Source organism: Rhinichthys klamathensis, unplaced genomic scaffold, assembly GCF_029890125.1.
Source record: "Rhinichthys klamathensis goyatoka isolate OS25496 unplaced genomic scaffold, OSU_Roscu_1.1 h1tg000331l_1, whole genome shotgun sequence".
NCBI classification, from domain to species: domain Eukaryota; kingdom Metazoa; phylum Chordata; class Actinopteri; order Cypriniformes; family Leuciscidae; genus Rhinichthys; species Rhinichthys klamathensis.
In genome coordinates, this window is record NW_026606846.1 from 622,764 (window position 1) to 648,794 (window position 26,031).

At 40.2% G+C, this 26,031-nt stretch overlaps 1 protein-coding gene across 1 annotated transcript; it reads right to left on the reverse strand.

Annotated features, from left to right (window-relative positions):
• Positions 1-1,862: 1,862 nt before the first annotated feature.
• LOC130105982 (zinc finger protein 239-like) lies at positions 1,863-25,677 on the reverse strand. Its single transcript, XM_056272182.1, has 2 exons — positions 25,570-25,677; positions 1,863-3,105 (listed from the first exon to the last, which is right to left on the reverse strand). Exons 1-2 carry the CDS (start codon positions 25,601-25,603, stop codon positions 2,012-2,014), a joined length of 1,128 nt encoding a protein of 375 aa, XP_056128157.1. The 5' UTR covers positions 25,604-25,677; the 3' UTR covers positions 1,863-2,011.
• Between the last annotated feature and the right edge of the window lie 354 nt (positions 25,678-26,031).

Consider the following 26,031-nt stretch of genomic DNA (forward strand, 5'->3'; position numbering starts at 1 on the left):
TCCCGCTCTCAGAAATTTAGGAATTTCCTAGTTTGGCCCCCCTGCAAATGTATTTGAATAGCCCTGGCCTAGAATATTTGCTTCAAAACTATGTGAAAATCATCCTGACTACTCATTCAGATATAATACAATATATTAATTTTAAATTTGTAAGATATGAATGAGGAGAGACTTAAAAAAGAATGGCTTTTAGATTGTTTGGATTTATTTACAACACTACAAGACTTGGACAGTTGGACCATTCCTAAAACATAGTAGGCTACATACCCGTCATCTCCAAGGTGTTTGATTTTTCACTTTACCATGTTCGTGTACAGAGACTCATGTAAAAAAACACACCTGTGAACATGCTGATATCAAGAGAAACTATAGGGCTGCACGATTTTGGGAATACATTTTAGATTTTTCTGGTTAAAATTATGAAATTTACTAAATACATACATACACTATATATGAACAAGTTTGTTGTGCCTTGTAGGCATATGTGTAGGGCTACATTTATTAACAATAGCCTAGACAGCAGACAGCCTCTACACTAGAGACAAATATATGGATTATCATATGTTACTTCAAACGTTTCCATTCATTACGACGTTATGAAATGAGATTGGAGTAAAAACATGAAGCCTAATGTTTGGTGCGTTTTGCTTTTCAATCCCACAGCGCAACTCAAACTCACAGCGCGTGTAGAGAACATTTACTGAAGAGATCGAACCGCTCCAAACTATGAAACATTATTTTTACCATATCTATGTGTGAGCAGATATCCACAAACACAGTATTTAACAGTAAACACAGGTTTAAACATTATAATATTCACCATGAATAAAAAAATACAAGCCTATAGCCTATACTGTTATATCGTGCGGTGTTTAATTATCGAACATAAAAACATTCTCGTGTCGTACATGTATATACATTTAGCATTAGGCTTTATGTTTTTACTCCAATCACATTTCATAACGTACATTTTAGTCTGGCACCAGTTTAACTAGTAGCTACATACAATGTAAAGTTAAGACTAACATCAATAAGCCACTATTCGTGTCTTACCTTAAAAATCGTTCTCATAATCAAATCGTGTTCTTCTAACTCTTCTTGTATTGGTAAATCCAATACAAGGTAACAGCACAGCACAGTCTTCAAACTCGGTGAAAAGCAGAGCAGAACTGAACACTTAAGTCGCTGATTCTTTATTTAGAGGGCGTTGCGTTCCTCCGCGGGGCTCATTTGCATCTGAACAGCTCTCACGACCGTGGGTGTGGTCACATTAGCCCTAATGAGCCCGGGCTGGAGAAACTGTACATGTCGTTGCTTTCATACGAATTACTTAAACAGAGAATATGTGTTTTTGATATGATTTACATCATTTTAAAATGAACATATTTAAAATGGACTAAAATGGACTAATATAGAGACTTCAAGCATTGTAAAGACATATGTTTCATGTCATAGTGATAAGCATTCACAGATTTACAGATCATTTTCTGTCGCGTTTCAGAATGAACTTCACATTGAGAGAGACGGCAGAACACGCATCATGTTTATTTTCTTTATTTTACGAAAAACACAACATTTTGTTTTAACTATGAGTGTACACAAATAAAAGAAGGCATTTAACAGTTTTGAATGATGTATAACACGTATATGTAAGATCAAAATCAACAGAATATTTTAAGTCTATTTTGCTGCTATGTGAAAAAAATCGTGCAAAACGCGCCGGCGCGTTTGTGGACCCCAGAGGGTTAAACAAGACAATTGACAAGTGGCCAATCCTGAGTGACGATGTCACTACACACATTCAACCATCACGGTTCGGCACGGTTAGCCGAGAACGGTTCAGGGCCGAGAACGGCTTCCACACTGATCACACGTGTGCGGCTTCTCTCCAGTGTGGATCCTCTCATGTGTTTTCAGATTTGATGATCGACTGAATCTCTTGTCACAGTGTGAACACTTGTAAGGTTGTTCTCCAGTGTGGATCCTCTCATGTTTTTTCAGATTTGATGAGTCACTGAATCTCGTCACAGTGTGAACACTTGTAAGGTTTTTCTCCAGTGTGGATCCTCTCATGTTTTTTCAGAGATGATGACTGACTGAATCTTTTGTCACAGTGTGAACACTTGTAAGGTTGTTCTCCAGTGTGGATCCTCTCATGTTTTTTCAGAGATGATGACTGACTGAATCTCTTGTCGCAGTGTGAACACTTGTAAGGTTTTTCTCTAGTGTGGATCCTCTCATGTTTTTTCAGAGATGATGACTCACTGAATCTCTTGTCGCAGTGTGAACACTTGTACGGTTGTTCTCCAGTGTGGATCCTCTCATGTGTTTTCAGAGATGATGACACACTGAATCTCTTGTCACAGTGTGAACACTTGTAAGGTTGTTCTCTAGTGTGGATCCTCTCATGTGTTTTCAGAGATGATGAGTGACTGAATCTCTTGTCACAGTGTGAACACTTGTAAGGTTGTTCTCTAGTGTGGATCCTCTCATGTATTTTCAGAGATGATGACAGAGTGAATCTCTTGTCGCAGTGTGAACACTTGTAAGGTTTTTCTCCAGTGTGAATTCTCTGGTGCAGTTTTAAACTGTCCGCTGTAGTAAAAGTCTTCTCACACTCAAAGCACATGTACTCTCTCAGACCAGTGTGAGTTTTCTCATGTCTATGTAAAATAGACAGCTGTGAAAAACTCTTTTCACACACAGAACATGAATGTGGCTTCTCCTTTGTATGAACTCTCAGGTGTGTCTTCAGGTGTGATGCCCTAAGACATTTTTTGCCGCATTGATCACATGTGAACGGCCTCTCTCCGGTGTGGATCCTCATGTGAACATTAAGGGATGATGATTGACTGAAGCTCTTCCCACACTGATCACATGAGAACGGCTTCTCTCCGGTGTGGATCCTCATGTGAATCTGAAGATTAGATTTGCTTGTGAAACTGTTTCCACACTGAGTGCAGGTGAAAGATTTCTTGGCTCTTCTTTTCTTTAAAAATTTATTTTTAGTCTTTGAGCGACTCAAAGGTTTTCCTCCAGGTTTGACATGATGTTCCTCCTTCACTTCACTCAGTTCTTCTCTCTCCTCGCTCTCTTCCATCAGGGCTGACATGAAAGAAAAACTCAGATTTTAAACATTTCTAAATAATCAAAATAGAGAAATATGGAGTTGATGAAGATTAATTATAAATTATAAATATTTTGATTAATTAATTATACGTCCCTGAAACTTTCCATGAATGAGTACACTGATCTTCCAGTTATTCACTTGCGGTTTGCTCCGAGGTTGTAACCTCCGCCTAAGCCTCGTATTTCTTTCTGTTTTGAACCATCATTTCTGGTTGTTTATACTACTAAATACAGCTTACCCAACATCTCAGATTAACTTTACATCACTAGCTTCCGTTATTGTTAGCACTGCACGCTAGTAGCTCGCTAGCCTGTTAACGCGCCACCCGTGCGCTCAGTTATTTATTTATTTATTTTCTCTCGCGCGCCCGCGCCTTTGAGTTCATAAAAGCCCAGGTAAGTAAGAATCAGTCAACAAACACGGTGAGTAATGTCTTGTCCTGTTATTGTCACCTGTGTCACGTGTCATATGTTTAGTATAGCCTTCTCCGATGGCAATATAGGATTTATTTGAGATAAATGCAAGGAGACAGTCAGGCTGACGGAGAAGATTTCAGAACTAGAGACACGCATCCAAACTTTAATTGAGGACAGTAAGGATAGTACTAGAGCTTTAGATAGTGTTTTGGATGCGCCTAGCATAGTGAACTCTGTACATGATACGGTTCCGGCTGAAGTAGAGCCCGTGCAGCAGGGCAGATGGGTGACAGTAAGAGATCGTAGTCGCGGATCAAAAGACCACTCTTCCGTTCCGATTACCATAACAAACCGATTTGCCCCACTCAGTGAAACACCCACTGAGAATTCTGTTGATTGTGCCCTGGTAATTGTGATTCGATCACACGGAACGTGAAAATAGAGACACCAGCCACCATAGTCACATGTTTGCCGGGAGCCAGAGCGCCTGACATCAAAGCAAATTTAAAAGTGCTGGCTAATGCTAATCGTAAATTCTCTAAGATCATTATTCATGTCGGCACTAATGATGTTCGACTCCGCCAGTCGGATATCACCAAAATTAATATTAAAGAGGTGTGTGAACTCGCAAGTATGTCAGGCACTGTAATTTGCTCTGGCCCCCTTCCTGTACGCAGGAGCGATGAGATAATTAGCAGATTGTGGTCACTCAATGGCTGGCTGTCTAAGTGATGTCCGTTGAATATGTGATGCGATCTGGGAAAACCCGTCGGATGTCGCGCTGGTACATTTTCAGTAAGGTCTAAAAATAGATTGAATGTCAGTTTGTCGTCAAAATTAGGTTTTCAATAAATTATTATTCTGTAAAATCTTGTTTATCATCTCTGAATATATCTTGGGAAAATTCACTAGTTTAGTGCAGAAAAATAGCGATTTATAGTGGCAAGCTGAAAAGACTGTCTTTCTCTTTAAAAAACACGCACGGCGGAGCGGAAGTGCAAAAAACGTAATCGCCCATTTAGCTCTCCTTCTCTTAACACTACAAAGACAGTTTCGCCTATCAAAATAAAACCACATAACAGAATAAAGTAAACTACAACGGCACACAAGTTTTTATTTAGTTTTATCCAACGTTATCGTGTGGTGAGATGCGCAATTACAAGTTTCACAGGATGCATGCATCATGAGGATTCACAGGATGCATTTTGAGTTCGTAAGCTTTCGAATGATACCTAATCCATAATGATTACTAAAATATGTGATATGAAAAAAAGGCAATAAAAAAAAGAGCACCAGTCGTCCCGCTAGCAGGACGTGACAGTTAATTAAACCTGTTTTTCTCAAAATTCCGTTTCTGAAAATCATAGCGATCAGCCGACTTCACATAACCATTTACATTTACATTTATTCATTTAGCTGACGCTTTTATCCAAAGCGACTTACAATTGCTATATATGGTAGAGGTCGTACGCCTCTGGAGCAACTAGGGGTTAAGTGTCTTGCTCAGGGACACATTGGTGTCTCGCAGTGGATTCGAACCCGGGTCTCTCACACCAAAGGCATGTTCATAGTCTTAGAGCTCAAACATGACAATCTGGGGCTCAGGTCAGGAAGCAGACAGACTGGCTAAACCGACCGTCTGCTAGCGGCCTCACGTCACCAAGGTCAGATAAATCCCATCACATAGAGCCTCTTTCACCTAGATATCATCATATAGAGACTGTGTCTGTTCCCCGAATTTGGAAATCCAAAAAACGTCAGGTAAAAAATGTAATTGATGTTCAACAAATAAAAAACAGATCTAATACAGATGAGCAAATGATAAAGCTTGGGTTGCTGAATATTCGATCCCTTACTCCAAAATCGCTCATAGTTAATGATATGATTTCAGATTATAATCTAGATGTGCTGTGTTTGACAGAAACCTGGCTAAAACTAAACGATTACATTACTTTAAATTAATCAACCCCACAAGATTACAGTTATAAACAGGAACCTCGTCTAAAAGGCAAAGGGGGAGGCGTTGCGGTAATTTATAGTAGGGCGATTCCACAGTTTCTGTCCACAAGGGGTGTAATGAACAATATAGATTGAATAATACCCAGTTGTTGTCATTTTTTTATTTTTAGTTCACTATTTTGTTAAAGGGGTCATATAATGGTACATGCACTTTTACAAGTTGATTGTACTGAAATGTGTGTTGGCAGTGCCTGTACACAAACATCATATAATGATACAAATCCATCCAGTGGTTTTGTTTTAATCTCCTTATATGTTTTCCCCTGCCTCAAATCGAGCCGTTCGTTTTTGTGACGTCAATAAAACGGACGCCCCTCCCACGATTGTTGATTGACGGGAGCGTTTCAACACAGACCCGCCCTCGCATATGAGGTAGCTGTCAATCATAGTCTGCGCGGACCGGCGCGGTCATTGTTGATGTGCCGGAGCACTGTCTATGAGCAGAATGGCGTCTAAGCGATTGTGGTGTTCTGTTCTTGGGTGTAATAACGAACACAGTCATTTTAATGTTCCTGAATCCGAACCGCTGAAGACGCAGTGGCTGAGTTTTGTTTTCGAAGGGAATATTCCACACGAGCAACGTCAATGCGTTCATGTTTGCGCGAATCATTTCACACACCAGACTGCTTTATAAACGAGGGTCAGTATAAAGCTGGATTTGCTAAGAAGCTTTGCTAAAAAGGATCGGTACCAGATATTCGTGTTCCTGCTGAACCTCCAGAAGAACGGAAGTGAGTGAAACGTTTTATTAAACTTTATATTAATATATTAATCTTTGCAAATCGCTAGCTGCACGCTTCACAATGAATGCGTCTAAGGTTTACACTCAGTCAGGGTACATTACGGCATGTTTTCTATGTATGAAGTTCTCAATATAATTCATAATTCCACGTTTATACTGAACAACGCGTTATGGTTATTGTGTTATTGTGTTACAAACGGTGTAGCACAGAACAGAGAGGCGGAGTGAGCGCAGCTCATGATCATTTAAAGGCATATGCACTGAAACGGCGTGCTGAAAACAGAGCTGTTTTTGACCAGGTAAAATAAGTGTTTTCTTACAATACTAATGAGAATTTTTAATTAAAGTATATTACAAACTTTTAATTTAGACCCTAAAGAATCATATTAGCTTGTACAAAAATGGCATTATATGACCCCTTTAAAGATAGATGTAAGAAATAATAAAGTTACTTTTATCCCACTGTTACGCCCGCCTGGTTGCCTCTACTGGCTCTGCTACACAGTGCAGGCGTTAGTTGAGCAACAGGTGTATTCCATCCCTAATTAACTCCTTATATGGAGTAGTATAAAGATCTGTGATTGGGGAGTGAGCGGTCTCTCTTATGGCTCGTTTCCACTGAGTGGTACGGTACGGTACAGTTCGGTTCGGTACGCAATTATTTGCGTTTCCACTGTCAAAAGTTGTGAATGGTACCAAAAAGCCGAACCGTACCGTACCACTTTTCGGGTACCCTTCCGTTGGGGTACCTAGCACAGTGGTACGGTACTAAAAGGTGGAGCTAGACTCACTGCAGAACGTTGATTGGTTGACAGAGTATCGTCACTTGCGCGTGCTACAAGGGCATTAGCAGCATACAGTTGAAATATAATACTACTGTTATTGTGTCACGAAATGTAGTTTTAAGAGTTTTTCAGGCGAGAAAGTAGTTTTTTAAAGCTCAAATCTGTGGTTTATTTATAGATTTATGATAATTTGAAGATCCATTCCAAGCAATCACCGGACGCTCGGCGCTCGTGCACCCCGCCTGGAGCAGCCTTTCCCCGGCTAGTCATTCTGATGTTTGCCGCTGACTCTGACGTCTCTGTAGTGGTTAAACATGAGATATAATTCGCCTTGTACAGACCTAACAGGCGATCTTTGGTCTCGTGAATCTATAATTCGTTCCCTGGGCAGAAGGTTATGGCAGAAGGCTAAGTGAAGTTTCATATATTTGAGCGCTGAATTTGTATATTTTACTGAATTTGCTTTATGTTATTAAAGCTTTACTGTATATCTTTTTGTACCTTTTACTTATACTTTTATAATGGCTATTGTTGATAAAACTGAAATTCAACAAAAATAGATAGTTTTGTCATTTATTTTATTTTATTACAAGATCATCTGTAAAGTTGTTTATTGCAACATTTGTACCAATGCAATATGCAATAAATTGCCTGGAATATGTTTAATATTTTTAAATGTAAACGAAAAGAGGCAGGGTTGTGTTTTATATTTAGTTTTGTTATAAATATAACGTTACATACATGCAGTTAATATAATCAATAGGCTGTGCGTTGCCTGAACCACATTTGTGTGCTTATAATGTTTAAAATGTATTTAAATTAAATCGAAAAGAAGCAGAGTGGTGTTTTATAACATATTTCGTTTTATTGTTGCCTTAAATGTACATAATCGGAGTAGCAGAGCGAGCTGAGTCGCGCATTCAAGAACGCGCTGTTCCAACAGCAGAATTACTGGACTCGCGTCCTCGGGATCATTCTCCTAAGTCGGACCTTGCGTGGCTACTTGGTATTGAGAAACGCCTAATGCCAGCGCTTGTTTCTTGTGACAAACATGCCGAGAAGCAAGAACAAGATCTGCTGTCTGTCATCCATTGTTGTTTACTATGTCGCTTTCTTCGCGCGAAAATGACGTCGATCTCTTCTTTCCGGCAAACACCACGCCTATCAAGTAAGGGTACTGTTGGCAGTGGAAACGCTAGCCGGATCATGCTTTACCGACCCGACCCGTACTGTACTGTACCGTACCGTACCGTACGCCTCAGTGGAAACGAGCCATTAGTCTCAGCTCTTAGTCTCAGCTCGCAGCTCTGAGGCTCTGTCTCTCTCGGGAGCTGAGCTCTCTCACGTTTTATTTGTTTTTTCTCCCACCTTATTTCTTCTGGGTTTTTGTTTGTTCTCCCATCTTTATTGTTAGTGTCGGATATTGTTTATTTTGTGTAGAAACGCGCGTGTATTTACTTTTCCCTTAGACATTGATTTTTCTGATTAGTTAATAATTGTTTTGTTTGGTTTGTCAATAAATTGGTTTATTGTTCAAGTATTTGTTGTTTGCCTCTTTTATGTTGCGGTTTACGAGCCAGCCATAACATGAAATGGGGCCTCGTCCGAGATTTTTGAGCGTTTTTGTTTGAGGGAGTGGTTTATTGTCTCTTCAGGATTTCTGGTAAGGATTGGCTTTTCACTCCGGTTAGTTAGAGTGTTTCAGCTGGGCAGCTCGTGAGCGTCCTTCCATCGAAACACTGCTTGTTGTTTTGTTGATTTCGTTTTGTATTTTATTTTGAGTTTTGGAAGGAAATCCCGGGTGGGGGTACGCTTCTCGCGCAGCTGAACTCATTTAGAGAACGGTTGTTACGAGGTTTAGCGTTTCAAGTCGCCTCGAGCCCGGCAGTCCTTTGAAGACTAGAAAGGATAGTTAGTTTCAACAGGCAGGCATATCGGAGATGAAGAGCCAATGGAAATCCTGGTGAGTACTTTATATTTTCTCCCTGAGTTTGTTTAGCTTGATTATAAGGAAAACATGTTTCGCGTGCGGTTATCAGTGTGTTTCGTTTTATAGGAAGTTGATGTTTGTGTAGAACGGTTAAAATATTAAATTTGATTCGTTTACACGAAGATCTTGTGTTGAGGACAATAGTGATAGATGACTAGTGGGGAAGTTAGTTTGTCACAGCTGTTGTAGCCTATAGAGTATGACCGATTGTTGTTTACTGTGAGTAAATTAGCACTGTATTGAGTGGTTATACCAAGTTTTCCTATAGTAATTGAGCACTAGTTTATCGTCCTTATGACGCTGAAATTTTTGAATTGACTTTAGAATCTGTTTGATTAATCTGAATAAAACTAAGATTTTTGTCATGGACATATAGATTCACTTGATCTTTTTGAATTTCTAGCGTTATAGGGGCTAGGGCTTAAGCTGTTTGCTGGCACTTTTGTTTTGGGAGGTTTTATTAGAATTATTTTGGATTTGTTGTAGTCAATTAACTAATCTTCATTGTGTGAATTGGATGTTAGTCCAAAATGACTTCCATTCAGGGATTGAGTGTTGAGCTTTCTGAGAAGTTTCTGGATCGGTGCACCAAGGAACAACTTCTAGAAATTGCAGAGAGGTATACAATCATTTTGACTGGGGCTGATAAAAAGCGCAAGGAGGATTTGTTAAGAGCTGTTAAAACTCAGTTGATAGACAAAGGAATTCTGGTTGTGGAAGATGAAGCTGGTCTTGGTAAGACAGCATATCCATTGGTTGAGCGAGATTTAATCTCTACAGAGAAACAAACACAGTTTGAAATTGAGAAACTATCGTTTGAAGGTACTCAAGCATTAGAAAATAGGGACTGGGAAAGACGTTTTCAGTTTAAGAAACTAGAGCTTGAACAGGAGCGTGAGCGTACACAATTTGAGCTGAAGAAGTTAGAGTATGCACGTGAGAGTGAACGTGAACATAGAGAGTATGAGATGAGAAAGCTAGAACTTGAATTGGAAGCAAAAAAAACTGAAGCTTCAAAATCTGTTCAGGTTGTGCGTTCTTCATTTGAATTTGATGTTGGTAGAAACATTAAGAGGGTGCCGCCATTTTGTGAACGTGACGTAGACAAGTACTTTGCACATTTTGAGAGAGTTGCTTCTTCTTTAAAATGGCCAGAAGTTGTTTGGACTTTGCTTTTGCAGTGTGTTCTGACGGGAAAGGCTCAGGAGGTGTTTTCTTCTCTTTCTGAAGAAGAGAGTGGAGATTTCAAACAAGTTAAAATAGCCATTTTGAGAGCGTATGAGTTAGTACCAGAGGCTTATCGTCAGCGATTTCGTGGTTATAGAAGACTTGAAAGGCAAACATATGTTGAATTTGCTCGGGAAAAAGAAATTACGTTTACTAGGTGGTGTCAGTCTCAGAAAGTAGAAACCTTGAACCAGTTGAGGGAGTTAATTCTTGTGGAAGAATTTAAAAACTGTGTACCAGCGTCTGTGTCTACTTATTTGAATGAACAGAAGGCTCTTACATTAGCTAATGCAGCTGTGTTGGCTGATGAATTTGTTCTGACCCACCGAGTTTCTTTTTCTGATAGAGGTTCAGGTGAGCCGAGTAGAAAGTCATTCCGGAATCGTTGGATGCCTCCAGTGAGTACATCAAATACAATCCCAAGTGTGCCCCCTGTCAGTCAGAATTTTTCATCAGAGAAGGGTAAGGTGATTTGTTTTTACTGTCACAAAGCAGGACATAAGATATCTGAATGTAACGCTTTGAAGAAGTGTGCTAAGCCAGTTGGGTTGGTTGGACGTGAACCGCTGGAGAGTTATGTTTACCAACAGAATCCTGAGATTGAAAAGGGAATCTCAAAAGAGGTAGATGTTGGAGATAATTATTCGGAGTATGCTCCATTCATTACTACCGGCATAGTGTCTTTGCCAGGGCAAGAGGGAGAAGTTTCTTTGAAGATCTTGAGACACTGGCGCTTCTCAGTCGTTTTTGCTAGAGGGAGTTCTCCCACTCTCAGGTCAGACTGCGAACGGGAAGGATGTATTAATTAGGGGGATAGAAATGACCTTCTTAAAAGTTCCTTTACACAGGGTACACCTTGCCTCTGATATTGTAAATGGAGATGTGATTGTTGGAGTACGATCTTCCCTTCCTGTACCAGGGGTGTCTTTTATTTTGGGGAACGATCTTGCTCAGGGAAATGTCTGGGGAACATTAAAACCTGTACCATCAACTGTTGTAGTCTCCTCACCTATGCTTACAGATGTTCCTGATGAGTGTGGTTTGAAATTTCCCCACGTGTTTCCTTCCTGTGCTGTCACCCGAGCCAGGGGAAGACAACTTGAAGCTGAACGACAGAGTGAAGGTGAAATTTATTTACATCCTGATGGTGAAATAACCATGGAGGAACAGCTATCCATTCAGTCTGACGATGATGTAGAACGATGTAGTATTTCAGACTCAGCTGTTCTCTTTTCAGAAGAGTTTGCCTCTGGGGAGACGGCAGTTTCGGAGGAATTTTTATCTTCCATTTTCCATGTTTCTAGAGAAGACCTGATTCGAGAACAGTTAGCTGATGTAACGCTTAAGCCTTTGTTCTCGGTGGTTTGTGTCGAGGGGGATGTTGAGACTCGGTTACCCTCTTGCTACTTCCTGAAAGATGAATTGTTGCTCAGACGGTGGGTCGGTGAATCTGAACCCATTACTAAGGTTTATGTTCAAGTGATAGTTCCTCTTAAATTTAGGCAGTCTGCGATCGCGTTAGCACATGATGGAATGGCTGGACATATGGGAGTAAGGAAAACATATGATCGATTACAACGCAGGTTCTTCTGGCCTGGTTTGAAAAGGGACGTGGCAAAGTTTATTAGAACTTGTCATGTGTGTCAACTCACTGGTAAGCCAAACCAGAAAATCCCTGTTGCTCCTCTCCAACCTATCCCAGCTATCTCGAAACCATTTGAGTATTTGCTGGTTGATTGTGTAGGTCCTTTACCTAGATCAAAGACTGGTCATTTGTATCTACTTACGGTAATGTGTTTATCTACCAGGTATCCAGCCGCATATCCTGTCCGGTCCATTACTGCAAAATCTATTCTAAGAGCATTAACCTCCTTCATGTCAACATTTGGCATTCCAAGAGTTATTCAGTCTGACCAGGGCTCTAATTTTATGAGCCGTCAGTTTGCTAAGGCCTTACATCAGTTGAAGATCAGTCACAACATTTCCAGTGCATATCACCCTCAGAGTCAAGGGGCCCTCGAAAGATTTCATCAGACCTTGAAGTCATTGCTGCGATCCTACTGTGTGGAGCTTGGTTCTGATTGGGAGGAGGGGCTGCCTTGGTTGCTTATGGGAGTGAGAGAGGTTACTCAGGAAAGCATTGGATTTAGTCCAAATGATCTGGTATTCGGTCATGAAGTTCGTGGTCCTATTGCGGTTTTAGCTGACAATTGGAGTCCTTCTGAACCCTCCAAAAATGTTTTGGACTTTGTGAGCGGTTTCCGATATCGGTTACATGAGGCTCGAGCAATTGCTCAGAGGAAACTGGGGAAGTCACAGAGTAAGATGGAGAGGTTGTTTAACAAACGAGCAGTGGCTCGGAAATTTAAGGTTGGGGACCAGGTACTAGCTTTGTTGCCGCTTGTAACTAATCCTTTTCAAGCCCGTTTTGCAGGTCCCTATCCGGTTCTCAAATGTCTTTCTGGACAGAATTATCTTTTGAAAACCCCAGAACGACGTAAGGGAGTACAGGTTTGCCACATAAACCTTTTGAAGCCTTACTTTCCTTCTGGATCTTCTGTGGGGTTAGTGGCCATTGTGCCTGCTGATTCTTCACAGTTGAGCGTGGAAGGAACACCATTTTCGGAGACTTCCTCCTTGAATTGCATGAGGGATGATTCCATACATTTTCCTTCTCGAGGGGTTGTCGAGGGACGGTTGAATAACTCTAAGATGTATTCAAACCTGGTCTTTCATTTACCTCATCTATCTCCCTCTGAGAAACGCGACATTCTTCAGCTAGTGGAGTTTTTTCCTCAGTTGTTTTCTGATGTGCCCACTTGCACTACAGTGATTGAACATGATATTGATGTGGGTTCTGCTTCACCAATTAAGCAGCATGCGTATAGGGTAAATCCCGTGAAGCGGGACTTGTTGAAAAAGGAAGTGACTTACTTATTAGATCACAACTTGGCTGAGCCCAGCTTTAGTGCCTGGAGTTCCCCCTGTCTTCTTGTAAATAAGCCTGACGGATCCTACCGATTTTGCACCGACTATCGCAAGCTTAATTCCATAACTAAGCCTGACTGTTATCCTTTACCCCGCATCGATGATTGCGTGGATAGACTGGGGTCTGCAAAATTTGTGAGCAAGTTCGATCTCTTGAAAGGATATTGGCAGGTTCCATTAACTGATAGAGCAAGGGAACTGTCTCATTCGTAACACCTGATAACTTCCTGCAATATCGTGTGATGCCGTTTGGGGTTCGAAATGCTCCCGCCACCTTCCAACGCCTCATAAATAAGGTGTTGTGTGGATTACCTGACTGTGACGCTTATTTGGACGATGTGGTTCTGTACAGTTCCTCTTGGTCGGATCACCTAGTCCAAATAAGGGAGTTGTTTGTTCGCTTGTCTGACGCTTCTTTAACTTTAAACTTAGCAAAGTGCGAATTTGGGAAAGCTACGGTTACCTATTTAGGGAAAATAGTAGGAAACGGATATGTTCGCCCCATCGAAGCTAAGATTGAGTCCATCTGTGCTTTTCCAGTGCCTACAAATCGCAAGGAGTTGCGCAGGTTTCTGGGAATGGCCGGATATTATCGGGGGTTTTGCCCAAATTTTGCCTCTATTGTATCACCTTTGACTGATCTCATAAGCCCAAAAGTATCCTTTAATTGGACTACAGCTGCCCAACAGGCATTTGAGGGAGCCAAAGCACTGTTGGCTAGTGCTCCTGTGCTTGTTGCACCCGATTTCTCCCAGCCTTTTTGTTTAGCTGTTGATGCCAGTGATACTGGAGCCGGAGCTGTTCTCCTACAGAGAAGTCAAGATGGAATAGACCACCCAGTCTGTTATTTTTCAAAAAAGTTCAACGTCCATCAGCGAGTTTACTCTGTGGTTGAAAAGGAGACACTTGCTCTTATCTTGGCCATCCAACATTTTGAAATTTATCTGGGATCGTCCACAAGTCCAATCGTGGTTTACACCGATCATAATCCTTTGGTGTTTTTACACAGAATGAAGGATCGTAATCAAAGGTTAATGCGGTGGAGTCTCTTCTTACAGCCATTTTTCCTTGACATTAAACACATCCGGGGCACGGAAAATGTCATCGCTGATGCCTTATCTCGAGCATGAGTATATAATGTATTGCGTTTTTCCCTTTTTCTCCCTTCTCTTTCTATCCTGTTTTCCTAGGGCCCAGGAAGCAGGAACCAGGAACCGAGTGGAGTGGGATAAACCGTGCAGTTGTTGTTGTTGTGTTGTTGTTGTTTTTTTTTTTGTTGCATTCCTTAGTTTAGAGGAATACTTTTTGTGAGGGAGGTGTTACGCCCGCCTGGTTGCCTCTACTGGCTCTGCTACACAGTGCAGGCGTTAGTTGAGCAACAGGTGTATTCCATCCCTAATTAACTCCTTATATGGAGTAGTATAAAGATCTGTGATTGGGGAGTGAGCGGTCTCTCTTAGTCTCAGCTCTTAGTCTCAGCTCGCAGCTCTGAGGCTCTGTCTCTCTCGGGAGCTGAGCTCTCTCACGTTTTATTTGTTTTTTCTCCCACCTTATTTCTTCTGGGTATTTGTTTGTTCTCCCATCTTTATTGTTAGTGTCGGATATTGTTTATTTTGTGTAGAAACGCGCGTGTATTTACTTTTCCCCTAGACATTGATTTTTCTGATTAGTTAATAATTGTTTTGTTTGGTTTGTCAATAAATTGGTTTATTGTTCAAGTATTTGTTGTTTGCCTCTTTTATGTTGCGGTTTACGAGCCAGCCGTAACACCACTAAGCCTTGGCATTATCGTGTAATGAGACTTTATTTTATTTCCGTCCCCAGAAATTGCAGATGTCAGGGTGGGACATTCAGTGCATCTGGATTTTTCCTAAGTCATTTCTTTAATTTGCTTTTATAAAATCCTGAATTTTGGCGCATAACATTTATTTTGGTGTGTCTTTTACAAAATACTACTACTAAGACTGAAAGTATAATTCCCTTAATCTACCACGATGCAATGGAAACATTTACTAACGTTCGTTACACTTTCTGTCCAAGCAGTTATGCACGTTAATTCTATCAGTAGCAAAACGATAAAAACATCTTGTGTGGGTTAAATTCTCATATGCGTTGCTACATGATAAATTGTTAATAAATCGGGATAAAACAGGGGCCGAGATCTTCAGTCCAAAAATCATAACACTCGTACTTTTTTTTTTTTGACGCTGATTTCATCTCCTAATGTCTCAACGTTTCTCATGTCAGAAATAAGATTGTCTAGATCACGGTCGCTCTGCGTGGGAGAAGAGTTAACAGGATTTCGACGAATGTGGGTAAGTTTGTGGATTCTGTCCAAAAGTTTACGAACATTAAAATGATACGAACGTGGTAAACTTTGGTTAAGTAAACATTAAATAGGATCATTGTGGTGAGAAAGGATAAAAGAGTGTGCAAGTCGGATGATTGCGAGTGGTTTCGGACCGAAAGCGGCGTCGTGTTCATCGTGAAAGATCATGCATGAATGGTGGTTTTATACATTTTGACAGATTCTGCACATCTTGTTCATAAATTAGATGAAAATTTTCAGTCTGTCCAACTTCGAGCGTTGTTTTCTGCGTATTTTGACTCAATAAGCTGTTCATGAAAGTCAACATCGTCAATGACATTTTTCTGTTTATGATTTTTTTTTCTGTCCAAATAGTGCGTTAACACAATCTCACTTATGCCATTAGAATAAACTGTTGGCGTCAATCGCAGGTTGTTAAACAACAGTGAACTGGGCATGTTAAGGAACACACACAGATTTTCCGCACTGACGGCACACAATAAAGCTAGTGCTTTGTGGTATAAATTTGTCAATACAATGTCACATAATAATAATTTTACATCCATTTAATTCTGCTACACTCAAAAGTTAAGATTTAAAGGATTGCATCATTACTTGATTTTAACTGGTTTTTTTTAAATATGTTCATTGCGCAAACGAACTAACCTCATTCAAGCACACTTTTAACAAACCTGATTACAATAAATAAAACAATCTCCTTATTTGTTGGATTATTATTATTATTATTTCGGTAACTGACTACATGTGCTGAAAAAAATAATATTGCCAAAGTAGTAGGGTAACACCAGTGAAAAAAAATAAAATGGTACATGCTGTCTTTAAATAAATGCACAAAAAATATATAAAAAATCATTAAGCTGTCATTTATGCGCATTCATAAAGTCAAAGGGTAATCTAATAATGTGGTGTAAGTTTAAATGTTAGAAAAATAAATCAATTTTTAGACATCTTGCCATACCAAAAGTGGATGTTTCTGTAGAATGAGCCTATAGTTTTGTGTATTATTTCTCCTAATCATATTTAGAACACCATGCCTAATAAATGTCTGAAGTAGCTCATATTCATTATTTTAAAAGGAACACACCGGCAGGCCTAATATGAAATCAAAAAACTTCTCCAAATACTTTGTAGGCCACCATTCATGCAGCATCATATTCTGTAAATCAGGCTATGTAAACTGCAGCCTATCATAGAGAAGATAATATCCTTATCTTGTAATTGACATGAACATGGAGACTAACAGTCATCATTCAAATTTCAGGGCCCGTATTCATAAAGAATCTTAATGCAAAGAGTAGCTCCTAGTGACAAAATTCTAAGAAACACAAGGTGCCAGAAGGAAGGCAACTTGGAGGATAAAAAGGCTGATGCCAAAAAGTCCACAGAAGTATGGGACAATAGTAGCTGGCTTAGTTGTATCCGCAAGCCCGCGAAAAAAACGGCTCTCCATGACATGATTGCTTGGCGGTAAGGACAAGGATGTGGATTCTGTTTTAGGATATGTGAAGCAAACTTGCAAACAGATGTCCGCAGCCAATAGAAGAATGTTTAATGCCAATCTTGCCGCCATCCTTGGATCTGCCAGTAAGCAAGTCAGGGATGCCTCTAGCAGAAAGTTAGGAATATCACAGAAGATCATTAGGAAATATGACCGTCTGAGAAAAGCAGGGCATGATCCAGAACAACGAAAAAAACATTGTGATGCAGTAAGTGATGCAATTTGGCTTTCTGTGCAAGAATTTTTTTAAAGACCTGATGTATCAACCACACTGCCTCACAAGAAAACAGTCAGCAAACGAACTGGCTTACAGAAGCAAATCCTGCAGAAAAGCATGAAATCCACATACTCTGCCTGGCAAAATGAGAATCCCAACATGAAGTTGTGCTTCAGTAATTTTTGCACACTCCGACCAAGCCACATTTTGCCCTATGTAAAAGCCCATTTGAACCAATGCCTCTGTGAATATTGTGAGAATATTGACTTGAAGTTAAAGGTGATAAACCAGGTTGTCCAAGCTAAAAATCTGGACTGCAAAATCAGAGATCGATACCATGCAAGTGACAACATCACCGTCTGTCCACCTTCAGATGATGCCAGAAAGCTTCACAAGTTACCGTGTATTGACTGAAAATGTCAAGAATGCGGTGTTGATGCTGTAGAAGCATATCTGCAACCACAAGATGTAGCAGCAGAAAACAAAGTCTCCTGGCAGGTCTGGGGAAATACTACAGTGCGTGGAAATCTTAGGAAGGCCCTACTACCCAGGTCTGGCCAGCTTAAAGAATTGATCCAGGAGATGAAAAGTGAGCTCAAGATCTTACCCAACCATCTTTTTCAAGCTAGATGGCAGCAGAAGTTGTTCTGGGAAATAGTGAAAAATCCCCCCAAAGATTCAGTTGTCTCTATTATGGACTTTGCTGAGAATTATACATGCCTTTTACAGAACGAGGTACAGAGTGCCCACTGGGCTAAAGTCCAGGTTACAATTCACCCAGTAGTGTGTTTATACTCTTGTTCTTGTGGTGATCCAGAGCCAGTACGAGATTCAGTGATAATTGTGTCAAATGATGCCAAGCATGATTCCCATGCTGTCGCAGTATTTGTTAATACGGTCACTGGTCATCTGAAAGAAGTTCGCCAACTTGCATTGTCCAGGATGATTCAGTTCACAGATGGATGTAGTGGACAATACAAGTCTAAAACTCCTTTTGTTGACATTTCATTCGGTCAGCAGGATCTAGGTTTTGTTGTAGAAAGACACTTTTTTTGCGGTTGATGTTGTGACTGTTCCAGGGACAAGCAAAATTCATGTTGTTCGAGGTCGTGAGCCGTACAGTGTCCAGACTCGCAGGTTGTCCTACTTCTGCAAAGCATGTGAAGAGGGCAGAGGAGAGTGTGCTGATAGGTCATACACAGGTCCCTGGGTTGATAGGGTAATCAAGCTGAAGAAACAGCCAGATGCAGATCCATCCCTGGACATCTCTGGTATATCAGATGAGGTAAAAGCCCTGTCAGCTTCTATTCAAAAAGTGTACCACACATCAAAACTAAAAGATAATACTTTTATATGTTTTCAATGTATTTTAAGCTTTGATATTAACACTAATTTCTTTCAATGTCAGCATTGTTTCCAAGCCCAGACTCCGATGCAGGTGATCTTGCAGAAATCAGTGATCTAGTGGATGATCTCATAGAAGACTTAGAAAGTGGTCATTTCCAGCTTGAGGTGAGTAAAGATACTAATATATTTTTTACATGGTTTTTCAGTTGCTAAAAATGTATTAAATTGTATACAGTATTCAATCACCTTACACATCATTGATATCGTACAGATTTTTTAACACAACAAATGTTTCACATCACTTTCAGGACCGAAGTCCTGCAACAAATGTACATGAGACTGACCCTGTTGTTGTAGTTGGCTGCTCCCAAACACAGTTGTACAGTGAGTCTCAGGTAATTGTCCATATTTTAGCGTCATCTGGAATTCCATACAAAGCTTAAAAATTCACATGAAAAATGTGAGCTGAACATTCTCTCTCTTTTTAAGTTTATTTCCTAATATAATTTTGCAGAAGTCCAGTCCTACAGTCATGAGAGTGCAAAACAGGCCCACAAGTGGAGAGAAGACAGAGAGACAGCAGCTAGATACAAAGCAGCTGTACAGATGTAAGCAGTGAAATCACTACCTCTTTTATCATGTTTATGGTTCATAAATAGGTTATACATCACACACATGACCAGCGTCGGCCAATAGTGAGCCTACGTGTGACGTAGAACACAGAAGCGCTACGCTGTTTCACTACGTGAACTACTCAAAGCCCATAGAGAAGGAAATTAATCAAGTTGAATAAAGTCGTTGTTTTTGTTTGGTTTGGACCAAAATGTATTTTCGATGCTTCAAAAACTTCTAACTAACACACTGATGTCACATGGACTACTTTGATGATGTCTTTATTAGCTTTCTGGACAAGGACAGTATACCATACATACATTTCCAATGGAGGGACAGAAACTCTCGGACTAAATCTAAAATATCTTAAACTGTGTTCCGAAGATGAACGGAGGTCTTACGAGCTTGGAACGACATGAGGGTGAGTCATTAATGACATTATTTTCATTTTTGGGTGAACTAACCCTTTAACTTATATTTATCTGCCTCAACTGCCTTCCATTTACTTCTGCAGTAAATTATTGTCCTTTAGTTAACAAATATTCAGGGTTACTTTGCATAAAGAGTTATTGGCGCTCTATTCAGCAGAATTACTCATTTTATCTGTCCACGTTACAAATGTTATTTAATTCACGATGTATGGTCTTTAAATTTGATAGTATGATGACAGGTTATTTAAATGTGTTATGAACTTGTTCTATTCTTTGCCAGTTTTCATGAAATGTTATTATTTTGTTACAGAGGCAATTTTGCAGGATTGTTTAATTTTTTCCGTCCACGTTACACACGTTATAACTTTATGGGTAGTAGGAGGAGAGCGCTTGGCTTCTGGGATGCGACTACCACCAATCAGAGCATACATGGATGACATGACAACCATGACTACAACAGTAACCTGCACTAATCGGTTATTGGGGAAGTTAACAGATAATATTGAATGGGCACGAATGCAATTTAAGCCCTCTAAATCAAGGAGCATCTCAATAGTTAAAGGAAAGGTAGTAGATAAAACATTCTTCATTAATGGTGAGGCAATACCAACAGTTTCTGAGAAGCCAGTGAAGAGTCTTGGGAGATGGTACGATGGGGATCTAAAGGACACAGTTCAGGTGGGAGAAGTTAGACGACAAGCAGTGGAAGGGTTGAAGAGCATAAACAGCTGTGCTCTACCAGGCAAACTAAAACTCTGGTGCTTTCAGTTTGGTCTACTGCCGAGGTTGCTGTGGCCACTGACTGTGTACGAGGTTTCTTTGACAACAGTGGATAAGCTGGAAGCGGTGATAAGTTCATACATCAGGAAATGGTTGGGAGTTCCACGCTGCCTCAGCAGAGTGGGACTTTATAGTAAAGGAATATTGCAGCTGCCAGTCTCTGCTTTAATCGAGGAGTTTAAGTGTGCCAAGGTCAGACTGGAAATGACCTTAGTAGAGTCACGCGACAAATGTGTAAGGGACGCAGCCCCTGTGTTAAAAACTGGTAGAAAGTGGTCCGCAAAGAAATCTGTAGTAGAGGCAAAGGCTGCCCTTCAAATTGGGGATATCGTGGGACAGGTACAGCATGGAAGAGGGGGTTTTGGGCTCTGTTTAGCTCCTCCTAAATGGCACAAGGCAGGCCCAGCTCAAAGGAGGAAGCTGGTAGTCAACGAGGTGCGAAAGCAGGAGGAGAGGATGAGGTGTATAAAGGCCATTTCCCAGGCCAAGCAGGGAGAGTGGATGAGATGGGAGAGTGTGGAACAACGCAAGATGGGCTGGCAAGACCTTTGGTCAATGGAAGAGAGTAGGATCAGTTTCCTTATTAGGTCAACATATGATGTTCTCCCATCACCGCAGAACCTAAACCTCTGGGTAGGAGAGGATCCCTCTTGTCCTTTGTGTTTATCACCTGCCACATTAAGGCACATTTTGACAGGATGTAAGGTGGCTCTTAGCCAAGGTCGGTTTACTTGGCGCCATGACCAAGTACTGCGATGTTTGGCTTTAGCATTGGAAGGCAAGCGTAGTATGACCAATAAGTTGCCGCCTGTTCTAGCAAAACATTACACGCAGAAGACAATATTCCTCCGCCCAGGCGAGCAACCACCAAGAAAAGGTGTTAACACCAATTCTCGACCAGGACAACTGGAAGCTGCTAGGGACTGGAAGATGCTGGCTGATCTTGATCAACGGCTTATTTTTCCACCTGAGATTGCCACCACTAACCTACGACCAGATATTGTTTTGTGGTCCGGATCAGCACGCATTGTTAAACTGATAGAGTTAACAGTGCCATGGGAGGATGCGGTAGATGAGGCATATGAGAGGAAGAAACTGCGGTATGCTCATCTGGCCACTGAAGCAGAACAGCGAGGATGGAGAGTCCAGGTTTATCCAGTGGAGGTGGGTTGCCGAGGTTTTGTGGCACACTCTACAACCCGGTTCCTCAGAGACGTCGGATTCAGTGGCCAAGAGTTGCGTCGCACAGTAAAGAACTTATCTGAAGCAGCAGAAAGGAGCAGCACTGGCTGTGGTTGAGACGGAAAGATTCTAGCTGGCTGTGTACAGGCCGCCACGCTACGGTTTCGTAGAATTCTTGAAAGCTTGAAGAGTCTGTTGGTTTATTTGTATACGTTCCTGTGGATATTGCGTGAATGACGGGTGGTTGGGCAGATATTGTGTTTTGCTGTAGGTGGTATGCCATACGGAACCGTTGCCACTGAAACTGCATATTAACGCACCAGTGGGGCTCGACAGTCTTAGTCAAACGGGTTGGCGCGTATGGTTGGGTTGCGGAGAGATTGTGAGATTGTGGTTAGGTCTCAGCAGCAGGAGGGATGTAGAGGTCAGTAAGCTGGGCTGAGTTGAGTGGGGGACGGAGGGGGGTGACTCTGGGACGCCAGAGTCACTGTCGAGCCCTCTTGAGGTGTCGTGGGCTAGTCGACGAAACACTGAGGACGGAAGGTGCCCACTTGAAGACCCTAGAGATGTCCCCTACTCGGCTCAATCCAGACGGTTGTCGTGCTGGTCCACTAGGGAGACCACACTGTAAGTTGCAGCCGTCGTGTGTGCTGACGCGCCAAGTACACTGCAGCCGTTAACGCCGGACAGAAGGGGAGTCACACCACCATATGGAAAGAAGCGTAAATGGATGGAGAAGCATAGTTTACTGTAAAGCTAGTTTTGCTTATCTTGGCGAAAGCCGAGTACAAATCAGCATGAAGTTTTAACATCTACTCTCGTGTAATGGAAATCTTGCACACTTAGGAGTTCCTTTGTCTTCTACATTTGGCAAATAAATTAAAAAAATATATCTGTGGTATTTGTTAGTAATTTTGCTGGCTTTAAGTTTATGAACATACCAGACTCAAAAATGCACCTTTAAGTTTATAGAACAGATAATATTAGATGGCCACCCTGCCTGCATGGAAGTCCTATTACCAGTTTTGTGACTCATAACTATACCAAATTAGGAACAAAGCAAAACATGAACTTGGATTCAACAACCAGAATTTTATTAAACTGAATTAGATTAAGTACACTTTCTGCTTGAACTTACACTGTTTTTCCGTCCATGTTACATACGTAAAATTTTACATCAACTCAACTTTGATCAAAGTTTACTAGTTTACCATTGCCAGATTTATCCTGCCTTTCACACAGCTGTAGCCCAGGTTTTCTCAGGATGTTAACCTGAGGACAATGGCTTTCTCCATGAAGATTGATTTTGCAGGCTGTTGTCGTTAGGCCTAAACTGTGGAATCGCCCAGTAATATTTTCAAAACCACTAAGAAATCTAGTTTTAAATATACTTCTTTTGAAGTGTTGGTGCTTAATGTAAAAATGTATAGTGTAAACGATAAATCACGTATGAGAATTCTGCTGGCTACTGTATAAATGCCACCAGGGCACCATAAAGATTTTATCAAAGAATTTGCTGACTTTCTATCAGATTTAGTATTGGCTGCAGATAAAGTACTAATTGTTGGTGATTTTAATATACATGTAGATAATGAAAAAGATGCATTGGGATTGGCATTTAAAGACATTGTAAACTCTATTGGAGTTAGACAACACGTGTCAGGACCTACTCATTGTCGTAATCATACTCTAGATCTGAAATTCTGCAGCAGAGCGATGACATCTCAGATCATTATCTAGTCTCATGTAAACTTCATTTAGCCAAGGCTGCAAAGCCGACTCCGTGTTATAAATATGTTAGACCTATAACCGCAACTGGAAGAAAACCAAACTAGAGGTATTTCGCATTTCATGGAAGGAGAGCTCGATTGCTTACAGAGAGGCTTTAAAAGCTGCTAGATCTGCTTATTTTTCAACCATATTAGAAGAAAATAAACATAATCCTAGGTATTTATTTGAAACAGTGGCTAAACTAACGAAAAAGAAAGCTTCAAGCCCAGAAATGTCCAAGCAACACAGCAGTAATGACTTTATGAACTTCTTCACTTATAAGATTGATAATATCAGGGACAAAATTATAACTATGCAACCGTCTACAGTATCGCATCAGGGAGTGCATTGTAGTCTCCCTGAGGAAAAATTTTACTCATTGGTTGCTATAGGAGAGGAAGAATTGTCTAAACTTGTTAATTCATCTAAATCGACAACTTGTATGTTAGACCCTATACCGACTAAGCTACTGAAAGAGATGCTTCCAGATGTCATAGATCCTCTTCTTAATATCATTAATTCGTCTTTGTCTCTAGGATACGTACCAAAAACCTTTAAGCTGGCTATGATAAAACCGCTTGTTAAAAAAACGCAACTTGATCATACAAAATTAGTCAATTACAGGCCGATCTCGAATCTGCCTTTTCTGTCAAAGATATTAGAAAAAGCAGTATCCTCACAACTGTGTTCCTTTCTTGAAAGAAATGATATCTGCGAGGATTTTCAGTCCGGATTTAGACCGTATCATAGCACTGAGACCGCTCTCATTAGAGTTACAAAAAAAAAAAAAAAAAAAAAAAAAGTGCTTCGCCTGTGCTTCCCCCTAATATAGTCCCAAGTCAATATCTGCCTAGGAAATCGCCTAGTGTTAATCTGCATCGCTATTTGTACTCATACTCGTTGTGAATACGCAGGCCACAAGAAGTAATTACGTGTTTTTTTTTGTTGTTTTTTTATTACTTTTACTCAGGACATGCTAGCTGGCAACAAAGGATTCCATTCATTGTGCTAAGCTAAGCTAACGCCGACCCTGTCAAACTAAAACAATGCATGCACTGAGACAAAAATGCATTTGCACACCTATCTAAATGTAGGAAAGAATGTGAATAAGCCCATTTCAAAAAACGGTGGAGTGTTCCTTTAAATCCTGATATACTCATTACATCATAAGAAGAATGGCATCTACGCTAATTTTAGTGTCTTTGTTTATCCCGACATTTTCACGTTTAAAGTCTGTTTAGAGAGAACGGCGTCGTCTTAGCGGCCCCTAATTTAATGACAAATGATCACTTTGACGGAGGTGAATCAATCAAAACTAACTTTAGCTGGAAATAACATTATTCAAGTATCGCTATAAAGCCAAAACAATCCCTGTTACCTTAAATTATATGTTTGTCTCTGTAAAGCTGCTTTGAAACAATCCATTGTTAAAGGCGCTATATAAATGAAGATGACTTGACTTGTTTTTTTAAAACATTATAGGCACAAATCCCATGTTTCTGTAGTGAGAACTATTAAATTTGTTTGATCTATGACAATTATCTAACATGATATGAACATTAAAATACACAATACTGCCATATTTTAACACCAACTTTTAGATTGATATTTAATTATGTTAAAAACTACTAAAACGTTTTAATTAAGGGCCGTTCACACTGAACTTCTTGCGTTGACTTCACATGCATGTGAAAGTGGGACACAAGAAACACAAGATCAAGTGAATTTCACTGCAAGAAAGAACACAAATGTTTGCAGTAAAGCAGAATAGATTGTATAATTTTACATTTTGGAATTAATTTTATTTGTTATACATGTTTGTAAAAATACGCACAAAATTAAGGTACAAATTCTGGTAAAATTGTTACAAATTGTAAACCATATATCAAATAAATGTACAATAAAGCAGGTTAAAATATTTAGATTTAGTTTGACCTGATGTTGACAATATGAAACCTCCCTTTACTGACCATTTGTTTAAAAAAAAAACAGAACATTCTGTAGCATTTCATAGTTGAACTGTTTATCTAAATGTGATGAAGTGCTTGAATGTTTCTAACATGAATGTTCTTCAGCATCATGAATGAATGAAGAATAAACACCAACCTCTTTGTTCTTCAGGATCTTCAGTGTGTTTCATTCTGCAGGTTCTGGATCACTCGTGTTCTCACTGTCCTCTTTAATAAACTCAGTCTTGGCAGATTTCAGCTCTTCCTGAAGCTTTCATGCTCGTCTTCACTTGCAGTGGATGGGAATTTACAGCATTTATTGGGGAATTATTGTGGGAGGAGCTTTGCTGGTGATGTGATTACAGTGGGAGGAGCTTCACTGATGATGTGATTGTAGTGGGAGGAGCTTCACTGATGATGTAATTGCAGTGGGAGGAGCTTCACTGATGATGTATTCAGAGGAGCTGATCTGCAAAAATAAAAAATACCGAGTTTGTTTTTATAATAAATGAAACTTTTAAGCATTTATGTCATTCATCGTACAGTAACTAATGGCAATTCATTCATTATTTGTATTGCTAATCCTAACATTATTCTGCTTCTTCATTAAAATACAGGC